The sequence below is a fragment of the Erigeron canadensis genome, chromosome 8 (assembly GCF_010389155.1).
Source record: "Erigeron canadensis isolate Cc75 chromosome 8, C_canadensis_v1, whole genome shotgun sequence".
Classification (NCBI taxonomy): domain Eukaryota; kingdom Viridiplantae; phylum Streptophyta; class Magnoliopsida; order Asterales; family Asteraceae; genus Erigeron; species Erigeron canadensis.
Genome location: NC_057768.1, coordinates 39,494,199 through 39,508,646, shown reverse-complemented (window position 1 = coordinate 39,508,646; position 14,448 = coordinate 39,494,199). Strand labels below are relative to the sequence as shown.

The following is a 14,448-nucleotide window of genomic DNA, read 5'->3' as shown; positions in this document are numbered from 1 at the left end:
AGATGTGTCCAAGTTCATTTCGATTGTAAAGTTTGTTGCCTTAAAACTGCTGTTCAAGTCCTGTCCAGTTTATATTACAGGTGAGTGGCATGATCATGGGACGGGCTATATGACACAAGCTCTGCTGGCGAGAAGGATGTACCTCAGAATTCTTGAAAATTCCCCCAATAATCCACCTCGAACCCTGGTAGACTATCCTAAGATCTAAGACCTTACCAATGGACCACAAACTTATTTGACATTTATTGGTATGTTCAATTGCATAAAAGCAGAGATATAGCAGAGATATATCGTACATCTTGACCACAAACATATTCCATCCTGTTTAACTAAAGACCAGTTACACACTAATTTGCGATAGTATAAAATGTCTAAGAGCAATCTCGCAGTTTGTAATAATAGGATCAGTTATAAATTGTGCCAGACAGACAAAATAACATGACCCAAAAAAAAGGAGCGAAACCTTTAGGACAGGCGTGATTGATAGTCCACCAGAGACGTTATGACAATTACGAGCTAGATAACTAAGACCCACATACACAGTTACACTCAATGTTATTGCCGTTCAGGTTTATTTCTCATACAACAATTTCAAATATTTAGTCATGTGATCAGGCTAGCAGTATGCAAGACTCGATTGCACATATTCGTGTCGCGGGTCTTATTCCAAAGCATACAACAACTTTAACAACAAAAAATCAAACATCTACCACTTCGGGTGGATCTTGAGCACGCATTTTAGCAAATAAGCCCTGATCAAGAACCCAATCCTCAATCATAGCTTGTGAATTCACACCTTGGTCAGTAGGCACAAAATGCCCAGCCCCTAACACCACAACATGGCTCAACTTATCGTGTTTCTGCACATACCCTGCAAGCAAACCATTCACTTTCCAAACCTTCCTTTCAGCGTCCAAAAACTTCTTAATTCCGTCCCAATTCATCTTCCTAACCCAAGATTCAACGGACACAACCCCGTCTCTCAAATCACACTGCCCTTGATACAACAACACCTTCGTCTCCTTCACGACATACTCCACCATATATCTAACACTTTTCATCACATCAGCATGTAATGCAGCCCCAACCACATCACTACACCCTTCAAAAACCATCGTTTCGTTCACTCCCAAAGCCTTTTTAACTTCAGGATCCTTCAAATACTCTTCAACCCAATCAGAATGATACGGCGTCTGCCTCCTAAAATCATACAAAGTAGCTAAACCCGCCACATTTTGCAAATAATTCAACACCTTGTTTCTTGCATCAGTAGCTTCACTCCAATTACCCAAATTCGTTAACTTAATAGCCTTATCTTGCAGCTTCTCCATTTCTGTTTTTTGTTTCTCATTAATCAACCCAAGGTTATAATTATGCAAAGCATGAGTACCCACTTGAATCCCCGGGTCAGTCAGCCCATTTCCAATAGCTAACCCATATAAATTAACCCGTTTCAACTCGGGCAAAAACCGGTTTCTTTTCAAAATATAGTACCCAATAGCTGGCACATATTTACCAGCATAACTTTCACCAGTAATATAAACAGGACGTGACTGAAACAATGGGTCTAAAGCAACAAACTTTCTTATAGCAATAAAAAGATGTTTTGCAACACCATGTTGGTCTGTTGGGATTTCATTTGGGCTCGAAGCGATACTAAAACCTGTCCCAATTGGGTTATCAAGAAACAGAAGCCCAAATATCCTGTTCCAAGAACCTGGGTTGGATTCCAGTATAATGTTGTGTTTCTTAGAAGGCGTAACTCGCCACGGGCCGAGTTCGTAAAAGTTTCCGGTCATGGAAGAGCAGCCTGGTCCTCCTTGTAGCCAAATGACAAGTGGGGTTTGAGAAAGAGAGGTTTTGTTGGGGTTTTGGGATTCATAGAAGGTGTAAAAGATGGCGGACTTAGTGGTGGAGTTGACTGTCAGGTAGCCGGATTTTGTGGGGAGTGATTGTTTAGGGAGTTTAGTGGCGGAGGAGGGTGGATTGTGGTGGAAGATGACGGTGAGAATGAGGAAGACGGTGAATGGTGTTGACTTCATTTTACAAGAGAGGTGTGACTTGTGTTGTGATTGATTCGTCATTTTGTAATATGTTTGATTAGTTATCTCCAACTCAAACTCTTCATTTTTCAAGTTGTTAACTAATGCTCAGTACTTTCACAAATTTCATTTTCATCTTTATTGTAACATGTTTGATTAGTCATCTCCAACTCAAAGTTAACCTTTTAGTTTCTATCTTTCAGTTTAAACCTCAATGTTAAAGAACAATATCTCACATATTGTTAGAGCATATTTACATGAAACATTTTAATATTACTAAAAAATTATTTGTGCATAGCGGCAGAGACAATACATTCTACTTTTATTAATGTTATTGACTCCGGAGTTTGAAATGAGTGGTTGACATTGACTACTGTTATAATTCCAGCGAATTTTTGAAATCTGACGATATAAAAGAAAATGAAGAGAGATAGAAATATATGGGCATTATACTGTCTTTTATTCTTTTTTTTATTAGGAACATATTGTTTTTGAAGGGATCACAAATGTGAAAGACCATTTCTCATAATTTAAAGTGTGTCAAATGATCATATTGTCCTTAATACAATATGAGAATAGATGATCATGATATCACTTTTATACATCTGCATCATTAGATCGAAATCAAAGTGGTTGGCTGGTTTATTGCATGTGACGACGACCCTTTGGCGTTTGGGGTATTTAATAAGCGTCGACCACCACTTTTTCGAGCCATCCCATTTTGGTGGTTGTTGCCAAAGTCGGATTCAATGCGTATATGGGTCAAGCAGTTGCTTTGGGCCCCTAAGACTACAAGACCTCCAACTTTTGTATAGTGGACTGAAGGTTTATAATATCTGGGCTAATATTATATCAAACAATTAGAAATAAGCCCTAACTCTTAAGAAAAAGAACTAAACGGATGGCGAAAAAGAAGGGGGACGTGTCAAGAATTAAACAATATGTTGTGTTGTCGGAATTCCATTTGAAACCAATATGTTGTCAAAATCTGATTAGGTTACTTGCGATCACATTATTTATGTTGTCGATATACATTTAAACGGGTGATGATGATAGACGATTCGAAAAAGGAAATTACAAATTCTGATCGTATCTCAACGGGGTAAACAGATGGTTTTGCAGCCATGACGTGTTTCACATTTCTCATTTCCCGACCCAAAACGAAGCCCAATTTATTTATTTAACATATATAAAATCGTCTTTGGCAGTAATATTTTTGAGTTTTATTTTTTCTTTCAAAGAAAAAGGGAAAGGTCAAAGAATTGTTAAAAATTGGTAAATTCCATTTAACACTAGTTTTGTGTGCGTGCGTGCCAATTTACCAAACCGTAGAAGTGTCGTCAGTTTGAGAAGTGAGGGTCTGGGTGGTTGTTTCCTTAGCCTGTATCGCTTCGTTCGGGCGCGCTGTACTCTTCCGTCCTTACCCAAATTCCATTTTCAATTTTCATATTCAGCCCTTTATCACCTTCTTCGCTAAATATATACATATATAAATTTTGTAATTATTATCCTTTTTGCAAGGTTTCAATATCAGATAAATTTCTATAACTGAAATATGTAAGTTTTTTTTTTTTTTTTTTTTTTTTTTTATCATAAATGTTTTCTTTTACCTTTTTCAATTAAATTTGATTATTTATGTATCTAATTATCTGTAGTAATATTTGTCTAAATTGTTAAATAAGTAGTGATACAGTCCTTCACTGATTACCTCAGTGGTTTTTGTCCAAGAGGTCACAGGTTCGTTACTCTCGGCCTGCGATTCGTGGAGCTTTTACCGGGTGGGGCGGGCAGGGGGGACGGGATCAGGTAGGTCCACGGTATCCAGTCCGGATACCCGTGATCCGGCCCTTGCTGTTCTAAAAAAAATAAAAAATAAGTAGTGATACATATACATGCTTACATTTTCCACTAGGCTGTTGCTCTGCTAACTTTTTTACCGTTTTATTTGACCTAATTTATATCATGATGATGGAATTGTTAATGCATGTGTTTATATGATCTTGTTAGTTTAAGATTGTATATCATAAGACCAGTTATTTAAGTACAATGGTTTTATCGTGATATGGATGTACACGGAATTGAAGTGTTAGTTCAACGTTGTCTGATGTTTAGCTTGTTGAGCGTTAAATGGGATCGGAAAGTGAATGTCATCAATGCTAATAGGTTGTGCGATAGATGCCTAAAACATTTTTTGTTAAGAATAATGGCGAAGCACCATGTGTGTGTAGTTTAGTCAGTTATTGCGAGCTATATATGTATGGGCACTTCCCTGTTGTAGTCATCGTATCTGAACTTTGGCCCGCTAATTATTGAGGTGTGGTTACACCAACACATAAACTTAAAGCCATAGGGAGACTTGTGTGGCCACATATCTTCTTACTTACATGGTCCAAAATGTTGATTACATAAATCGTAATGCAAAATTGAAACAAAAAGGAGATAGCTAGACACATTTTTCTAGAGGGGAATGGAAAAAGCGGACAAAACAAACTGACCTTTCTCATCAAACAAATACAGGAAAAGAATTGAACTAAGACTCTCCTAATCTAAGCCTTTCCTTCCTAGAGTCATGTATTTTCAAGTGATCTGAACCTTCCAGAAGGAAGCCCATCACTGAAGCAAGTGAAGTTCGTGGGCCAGATGGTGGGCAACTATTTTCTGTAGTGAAAGAGTTCATTTTAAAAGTTGAGCTTGTTAAATTCCAAGCCATACAGATCTGGGGAATCGTTTAAGCTGAAGTACCAACTATTGACTAGCAAGACAAATCCATGGTACTTAACTAATGCAATAGGTTCTAAACCAGAGGTAACAACCTATCCCAACCGGAACAGAAGTTGTTGTATATGCATCTTTTGTTGCTCACCAATAGGATTTGATATGTATGCCAAGATATCACTGTGGATCTTTTTGAGTCAGCACTTATTAGGTTGTTGTTTGCTTTTTCCAAAAACAATTCCTTTCAGCCGTCCAACCTATAAATGGTGTCGCTTCTTTGTTTTTTTATTATTTGGCAGATATCCTTGTTCCAAGTCTCTGCAAGATATCGGATGCTAATGATGGCTTTCTGGGGTTGTTTGCAGTTTATATATTTAGTTTGTTATCCATTAAGTATTCCACGATTATGGTAGATTCTGTTTTCAGTTAAGTGTATTTTAATAGGTGGACTGAATAAAGTTCCTCTCTTTCTAATCAAGAAAGTTTTAGCATGCAGTGTTTAAGTGAAAGATGCTTGGCTCGTTCAAACATTTTTCAAGCTGCACGAGGGTATAGGCATGTTTTCGGTAGAAAAATGAGGTACATTTGATCATTAATCGTGCAAATGTGTAATCTGTGGGAGTAAATGGATTGGTTAAGTAATTTTTTTAATACTTGCAGGTTTAATGGTCTTCTGCTATGCAATATCTCAAGATATTTCTCTTCATCAAAACCTAGGTTAACAGATAATGTTTTTCACAAAGTTGATAGTTATGGCAGAGCAAGCAGGTTGGACCGTCGAAAATTGTTCTGTAAGGTATGTCCTCACCATGGATTTTATTTTTTATGTACATTTTGGTCCCATCTTTATTTGTGACCTTTTGGTTCTTTCCTGTAATATCAGTTGTCGTCTGTTGGATGCAGGTAAAGTCAGTACATCCATTAAAAATATTTTTAGGGGTGTTTCCGTGTTTGTAGTGTTTGTAAAAGGTTTACTTGATATTACAGACACTACATTTAGTTGCTTGACAAATGTTTTTTGATCAACTTATTAGTCTTTTAATCGGTGATTCTCTTAGTACTGTTTAGCTAAAGTTTTTTAACCCTTAAGATTCTCTGTTGTTTTTATCTTTTTCGGATGTATCTCAGTAACAAGTTGAGTTTGTTCATATGAATGACTTTTTTTTTTCCTTCCGAATATAATGTATGGTAAAATGGTTCCTTTTCTTTGTAAAAGCTTCCATGATAATGATAGGGCCACAGACATAAATTATCAGAATATCCTGAACTGGCATTGATGTTTGAGCTTTTTTATGGTGGAAAATTGTATGTCAAGAGAACTGTGTTAAAGTCTTATATTGTGTAATTCATATAGAGAATGCGACTCTCACACTATAAATGGTAGGGCTGCAGAACTGTCCGCTGTTTTAACGAAGAGCATGAAAACACAATTATGGTAGAAAATGAGTACAACTGGATAATGTGCTTTTATGAGTTCTCCTGTGCCCTCTAAAGGGCATTCTTTTGTGCATCCTTTTTCACACTTTATGCTTTACTTACCCAAGTAACAGTTAAGTAAAAAGTCATTTCATTCTTGTAGTTATCTACAGCTATGTGCCATGATAGTTTTGATGAACTCTTCGAAGAAGATAAATATGATTTTGATGCATCTTTGGCTCGGAAACAATTTCCTTGTATCATGTTAGGGCAGTCTACCCCAGTAGAGCTATATGATGGGATTGAAGATGGCTCTGAAAAGAGTAGTGTTTTGACGAAAGAAATCTGTAGCGAGCTTCTTCATAGCTCTATCGGTATTAAAGTGGTGGACTCAAATATGCTATATGATTCATGGTGTTCAGTAGCTAACGAACTTAATATATCTTCTTCAGATGAGATTGAAAGTAGATCAGATCAAGATATTACAGGTTCCACATGTCGTCCACCCATTTTCCAAGTTGAGAATTCTTCTTCACTAAAAGAAGAAAGATCCCAAAATACAGAAAATTCAGATCTTAGAAGTGCTGTCGATGATTCTTTTAATAGAGGTCCAGTAAAAGATCAAACGAATACGGTACCATTTGAATTCATACTTGATAAATCTGTCAGCAGTGTAGCTGCATTAAGCAAGAAGCACTGTAGTCAGTTGGAAACCTGTGGCCTACATACGGTGGGTTATAGGAAAATATGTGAATGCCGATATTATTGATTTTCTGTCTTTCCATAAATTGCTTATACCCTTTTTGTGTATATTTCTAATTTGTTCCTTTGCTGATCTGCAGATAAGGAAGTTGCTGAGTCATTTTCCCCGGACATATGCTGACCTACAGAATGCACAGTTTACAATTGATGATGGGCAGTACTTGATATTTGTTGGAAAAGTTCTATCATCCAGGTCAGAATCTTCCTAGATATATGTTTCAGTCCCCTCTTTGTTGATAACCTTTTGTGTGCAATCTTTTGCGTGGACGGATGATATCATTTGAAGTTTCGTTAGTGAACATGGTCAAATATTTAGAGTATTGTGACTTACGGATTAGCCTTTGCTATATGTTACTATTGGAAGAAGATGTCAACATAAATGTCCTTCACGTCATATATTTATCTGGTTTAGAGTAGATTAATTGTGGACCCTTACTGTTCTAATAACTATTCTTTTCTTCTATTTTCATTTTATTGTCCCTTCATTTATGATAATTTTTCAAGGAAACCAATAGTAGTTGCCTGTGATGTGGCTACTTTTGATACATTTTTAATGTATGGTAGCCAATTGTTACTAGAGTTACCTGGAGGTCCTTTGTAACGAAGAGCATGAAAGTACACTTATGGTAGAAAATGATCAAGTATGTGTTCATAGAAATCCATGGGTAAATGACAACTAGATACTGTGCTTTTATTAGTTCAAAATCTTCTGATTGTGGGTCCCTGTGCAAATGCTATGGAACACAATATCTATTTTCTTTTATATGTATATATATATTTTTTTTATGTTTTCACTATGATTTTAAATGTAGGGGTATCAAGGCAAGCTGTTCTCTATCATTTCTTGAGGTGATTGTTGGTTGTGAGGTTTCAGAAAGTGGTTCGGGTTCTGCTTGTTCGGTTTCTGATAAGAATAGTGGAAGCAAGAGAACTATATATTTGCATCTGAAGAAATTTTTTCGCGGTACTCGTTTTACATATCAGCCTTTTTTACGAAGTCTTCAGGAGAAGCAGAAAGCAGGAGACGTTGTATGTGTCAGTGGCAAGGTGAGTTTACAAGTTTCTGCATTTCATATATTGGTTCACTGGTTTTAGTCTTTTTTTGGATTTATTTGTCATGGGACTATTATAGTGGTAATGCATTAAAACAAAGTAAGAAGGTTGTCATCGTTTACGTGTAACTAGACAATATATGATGCTTTTGTGTTGCAATATGTTCAGCCTTTAACTGAACTCTGCAAAATAAATCAGTGCGTTGAGCAAGAGAAAACAGGGGTTGTGTAACAAGAGGCTTAGAGTTAGCTGTGTTACATGCATGGTACAATACTTTGAGTTAGGGTCTTATGCAAATGCCTTTGTAGTATGATGATATGATGCAAGATCATGCAGCACTTCATGTTCATATGATGTAGGTGAGGACTATGCGGACCAAAGATCATTATGAATTGAGGGAATATAGCATGGATTTAATTCGAAATGATGATGATGAATCTGCCTGTGCCGAAGGGAGACCATATCCAATTTACCCTTCAAAAGGTGGTCTCAATCCGAGGTTACTTGGAGATATGATTGCAAGGTTTGATTTCTGCCCTCTCTACTTCATCAATCAGCAATATTTTGTGACATGAACTTATTATTGGCATTCACATCTGTTTCGATGAGCTATCTATGGCTAATAGATGATATTAGCATACTTTTTTCGATGAGCTATCTATGGCTAATAGATGATATTAGCATACTTTAAGAATCTTGTACCGAGGTTCTTTAAAAGAGGCAGTTTATTAGTTTAATTATTCGATTGAGTTAATTTTCATTATAATCTATCTTCCTTCCAACTGTTTTTTTGTACTATATAGCCGGTATCTGTGGGGCTTAATTTATCCTTATGTCATTTGATCTCCGTTACATGGACTTGTTTTCAGGTTTCCATATCTCCATACCATCTGTGTGAGTATTACATGATATAATACTTTATAGATATCTCTGAGGATAAGAGTACTAAAGGTTAAATAGATTAATTACTTCATAAAAATTTATCATGTCATGGATACTACCTGATTAATAAAAGCTTTGCCTATTTAAACACTTGTTTATGGTTACCTATATGCATGGGAGGGCTTTGTATTCTATTTTTACTTCTTGTTCTTATTTGCTTGATGGTGAATTGCAACTCGTTTTGAATAATGGATTGCATGTCTTGTGTGCGCTAAGTTATCTACATCAGAAGTGGCTGAGAAATCTCATTTTACACTGCATATCTTTTACCATTGTCAATGGAACAATCTTTCCTCATACACATTGGTGGATATTCATTTGCTCATTTATGTTTTCCAGAGTTCTAGATGCCTTGCCTCCTGATATAGATCCGATTCCAAAGAATATTCTTCATATGTTTGGACTAAAGAGCCTTCGTGATGTAAGTCGGCTAAGTTATTAACACTTTCCTAGTTTCCTTTCAGACAGAAAAAACAGCACTGTTGACTCAAGGTCTGACTGAATAAATTTGTTTGTGTGCTGGGGGGGGGGGGGGGGGGGGGGGGGCATCTAGCGGCCTTATGAAGTGCCAACAAACAGCCTCCAAATGTGAGGTCTTCGCATTGCTGCTGGAGATGGCAGTGAATATGGACCATATGTTCTCTCATATTAAAATGTCGAGTTTAAAATCAAGGAAATTGACAACTTGTGGAAATAGTAGGAGTTTATACGATCTACATATTAACATTACTATTAGAAAGATATAAGTAGATTATGTATATGATGAGGGTTTGATGGTATAACTAAGTTAAATTTTCTTATTATAGTACGCATAAGATGTCTATGCTTTAGATAATTTGGTTCTGTTTTTCTTGATGCATAGTGATACTGTTGCCAGATATGACTTGTGCATCTGTCTTTATATTGATGCAGGCATATTTTGGGATTCACCAGCCAGCTAATTTTAGTGAGGCTGATTTAGCTCGCAAAAGGTTTATATTTGATGAGTTCTTCCACCTACAGGTGAGCATTTCTTTATACATCGTATTTCCTTTTTTTTGAGCTTGTGCTGATGGTGCTTGAAGAGAATAATTGCTCGGAACCGACCCGTAGCCCTTTTTTGAGCATTTCATTATAGTAGTTTGTAGTGAAGTTTCATTCTTCCAAGATGTTGTATAATTTTTTTTTATTCAGTTTTTGACATGTTGTACGTTGTAACAGCTGGCTCGCTTGTATCAAATGCTTGAAGGGCTTGGTACTAGGATAGAGAAAGATGGTTTGCTGGAAAAGTATAGAAACCCTGCAACATATGCAGTTGTGGCTGAGGAATGGTGTACTCTAACCAAGCAGTTCATGAAGATTCTACCATATTCTTTAACTTCTAGTCAACTAAGTGCTGTATCGGAAATCATTTGGGATTTAAAACGGCAAGTCCCTATGAATCGACTCTTGCAGGTCTGAATTGAAATCAAAGCGTTTTCTTTTTCCTGTTTTCTAAATATACCATGGTTGTTAGGATCCAGATTTTGTGCATATCATCCATCATGACTGGTAAACAATTTTTTTTGCGATTTGTATTTCCGTTGTTTATATGGTGGATATATCGATGATGTGTATTTAACTGAAGTTCCAGGTTTTATTAAGCATATCTTTAATGCTAATGGTTGCATTAAAGTTGAACACGGCACTAAAAGTGAAGGATTGGGTTTTAATGAGATTAACACTATTGGTGGCCAAAGATAAATATGCTTTCCTCTCTTCTACGTGCCGAGTTAATTTTTCTTAATTGCAAATTTGCTATTAGATTAATTTTTACCGGACACTGGACATTTAGATGGTTATAACAAAACATAGACCTGTCATTTATGGGATATGCACATTTTTAACATCAGTTATTTATCATGTAAACATGATGACTAAAAACTCCTCTTGCGATGAACTCATTTGAAGCTGTCGTCTCTTTGCAGGGAGATGTGGGATGTGGGAAAACGGTAGTAGCTTTCTTGGCTTGTATGGAGGTTATTGGTTCAGGATATCAGGTCAATTTAGTTTAGCTCTCATGTTCTTTCCCAACTGATAAGTTTGATTTATTAGTTTGTTCTTGTGCCTTTTAAAGTCTTAGTGTTTATTGTATGCGAGATGAAATCCGTTTTCATGGCTTTGTTGTTTGTGATATATTTCGTAGGCGGCTTTCATGGTTCCAACTGAGTTACTTGCCATCCAACACCATGATCACTTTCTTAGTTTGCTTGAGAAATTGGAGGACGTAGATAGCAAACCATCTGTTGCTTTGTTAACAGGCTCAACCCCAGCGAAAAAGGCACGTCAAATTCGTGAGGTATACACAGGTGTCACTATCCCTTAAAGTTAAATCTTTGTTATGATACATTCAGATCAACAGTCGACATGAATATATTGTTTTCTTCCATGAGTATCTTGTAAGTGAAGGAAGATTTCAAGTGCTATCACTTCTACTTTGACTCTTATGTTTTCTGGATTTGAGTCGTGCAGGGTCTCCAAAGTGGAGAAATTGCATTGGTCATTGGGACTCACAGTTTGATTGCTGAAAAAGTGGAATTCTCTTCTTTACGGATTGCTGTGGTAGATGAGCAGCACAGATTTGGTGTGATCCAGAGAGGTCGATTTAATAGCAAGGTTTTTTTCCCCCCTTCTGGCTTATTGGTCTTTAAGTCATTTAAAATCTTGTAATTAGTTTTCCCTGTCCTAATATTTTGTTTCTGGCAGCTATACACTAACTCAGTAACTTCAAGGTTGACTGAAGTTGATCCAAGTGGCATCTCAAAAGATGATATAAATATGGCGCCTCATGTTCTTGCTATGACTGCAACCCCAATACCAAGGACTCTTGCTTTAGCATTGTATGGAGACATGTCTCTGACACAAGTATGTGATCCTCCTGCGTACTTATTAGCTTTCTGTAATTCTTATACATACGTGTCCAAGCTACAAGTTTCTAATAAGTCATTCAAGTTCTTACAACACCTCTATTTTTTTTCCTTAAAAGTCACATATTAATTGAGACCATTTTGGTGAAATAAAAATATTTTATCTAGGAGCATGAGTGTAGGCTGAATTGTTTTGTGGATTTGAAGTGATATATGTTAGTTTACTCTTTTTTTTTAATCATTATATTAATTGAGATTATTCAAGGTGCTTACTGGTGTCGAATGGGTTTCCTCAATCTACTTGCAGATAACTGACTTACCTCCTGGGAGAAAACCCATTGATACCTTTGTCGTTTTAGGGAATGATACTGGTTTTGAAGAGGTCTATCAGGTATTTATAAAAAAATTGATTTTCCTATCATTACATCCGTTCGATGGAAATCATTATCTCATTCTTACCACTTTTTGCAGATGATGAAGGAAGAATTGGATTCAGGGGGGAGAGTGTATATAGTTTACCCAATTATTGACCAATCAGAGCAACTTCCTCAGCTTCGTGGTGCTTCTGCTGACCTGGATGTAATATCAAATAGGTTTGAAGGGATCAATTGCGGTTTGTTACATGGGCGGATGAAAAGTGATGAAAAAGATGAAGCTTTGAGACGGTTTAGATCTGGAGAGACACAAATACTACTTTCTACTCAAGTCATTGAAATTGGTGTTGATGTTCCTGAAGCTTCTATGATGGTCGTTATGAATGCTGAGAGATTTGGAATAGCTCAACTACACCAACTTAGGGGACGAGTTGGACGAGGGTCCCGCAAATCAAAGTGTGTACTTTTGTCTTCGACATCTGGTGGGCTGGGTCGGTTGGAGATTCTCAAGAAATCATCGGATGGTTTCCACCTTGCTAACATGGACCTTCTTTTGCGTGGTCCTGGTGACTTGCTTGGTAGGAAGCAGTCTGGTCATCTTCCAGAGTTTCCAGTTGCTAGATTGGAAATAGACGGAAATATCCTTCAAGAAGCACACCTTGCTGCACTGGTAATATACTAAACCAAAACACTTAATTTTTTGGTTTATTCTTTATAAGCTTTGTTAATGTATGAATATGTATTGTGATTGCAGTCAGTTTTAAGTGATTCACATAATTTGGAGAAATTCCCAGCACTTAAAGCTGAGCTCAGTATGAGACAACCGCTCTGCCTTTTAGGTGATTAATACAAATAGGCATTATGATGGTGAGACATAGGATCACAATTCAGTTTCTTAAGCTTGTACATACTTCAGGGCTTGTGAAACCATTCCAGGGATAAGCCTTGGACTTCCACGCAGTCGATAGTTTTGATACAGGTATGTCATTATCCCTGAAATTTAGAGATTTGTAAATCTCCTATATGATGAAATATATTTAATGATGATAGTGACAAATGTGCCATACCTATAAAGTTGTATAAAAAGAGAGATTGCAGTTTTCATGCGCATATCAAAGCGCAAGTTTTACTGTTTTAGATATGTATAGTTGTTTTCTATTAAAATTGTGTAAACATGCAATAATATCTTGAAAATCATCAACAGAACTATTTTAACTTACATGAGCCTTTCTGGTGTACGATTATATAACAACCTTTTTGGTATGTGTGGACTCCCTACGATCTATCTTTGATTAAATCTCTTGTTATCTATATTAGTCTGTCTTTGTAGCTTCCATGACCTGGTAATTTGATGCCATGACGGTGATGCTCATCTTGTTCTTAATTTTTTTCCATTGTAAATTTTAGGGTGGTCAGTGAGAGCAGCAGTTACACAGAGATTTTCAGCTGAAAGTTTATGGTTTGAAAAGTATGGCAGTCAATTGGTAAATTGCTCGATTCATCTCAATCTGGGCATTCTATTATTTTATGCAAAGACATCTGCTGTTGTATGTACCTGGTGACACCCAATTTTTTATATTCCTCTCTTATAATCCAATATAGCATTTTTGTATAGATTTTTTTTTTTTTTTTTTTTTTTTTCTGGAATGCAAAGCTTTATTAATTTAAACCAAGAAGTATTTTCTTGTATAGATTAATGAACTTTTCTCGCCTGTTTGAGCCTGAGTTGGATCATGGTCGACTTAATTTCCAAACTTGTTCCTATAGACTGTAGTATCAATATGAACTTGCAGGACTTTGAGGAGAGAGAGTGTGATCTTTTCTGTGTAAAATACGTAATACAGATAAGACTATACAAGGTTATCTTTTTAATGATAACTATCATGATTGTCATTTGGTCCTTGTATGACAAGTATTTGAAAACTGAATTGACTGAACAAACTTTATAGCTCAAACCTTGAATTGCAGTGAACTAATCTTTGGCACGTAGATTAGCAGAATATCTTTTTGGAGTAGCACAACATTGTGTAAGGAGTACAATGAACTTTTTATGCACAACTATGTGAGCTATTTTGGCACTAACAAAGTTTTATCTTTTCTTTTTGGTCTTGATGTTAAGGATTTAACTATTCGTTTGGGTCAATTAGCTTGATCACCTAGTCGGTACTTATTTTGTAAGGTCTAGAGTAATGACTGAAATTTTGTTTGTCTATCGGCATTTGTTAATGACTACAAGCCTACAACTACAAGGGTGGTGGC

At 36.4% G+C, this 14,448-nt stretch overlaps 2 protein-coding genes across 2 annotated transcripts; one reads left to right on the top strand and one right to left on the bottom strand.

The window, feature by feature from the left end:
• Positions 1–368: 368 nt before the first annotated feature.
• Positions 369–2,120, bottom strand: LOC122579317 (serine carboxypeptidase-like 50). Its single transcript, XM_043751470.1, has one exon. It carries the CDS (start codon positions 2,082–2,084, stop codon positions 699–701), a length of 1,386 nt encoding a protein of 461 aa, XP_043607405.1. The 5' UTR covers positions 2,085–2,120; the 3' UTR covers positions 369–698.
• A 3,127-nt stretch (positions 2,121–5,247) lies between these two features.
• LOC122578377 (ATP-dependent DNA helicase homolog RECG, chloroplastic) lies at positions 5,248–13,803 on the top strand. Its single transcript, XM_043750326.1, has 17 exons — positions 5,248–5,336; positions 5,418–5,553; positions 6,337–6,903; positions 7,016–7,128; positions 7,748–7,982; positions 8,348–8,511; positions 9,270–9,351; positions 9,843–9,932; positions 10,131–10,364; positions 10,877–10,948; positions 11,095–11,247; positions 11,421–11,564; positions 11,655–11,813; positions 12,123–12,206; positions 12,287–12,859; positions 12,944–13,168; positions 13,597–13,803. The coding sequence occupies exons 1-16, from the start codon at positions 5,248–5,250 to the stop codon at positions 13,034–13,036; spliced, it is 2,988 nt and encodes a 995-aa protein (XP_043606261.1). The 3' UTR covers positions 13,037–13,168; positions 13,597–13,803.
• Positions 13,804–14,448: the final 645 nt, after the last annotated feature.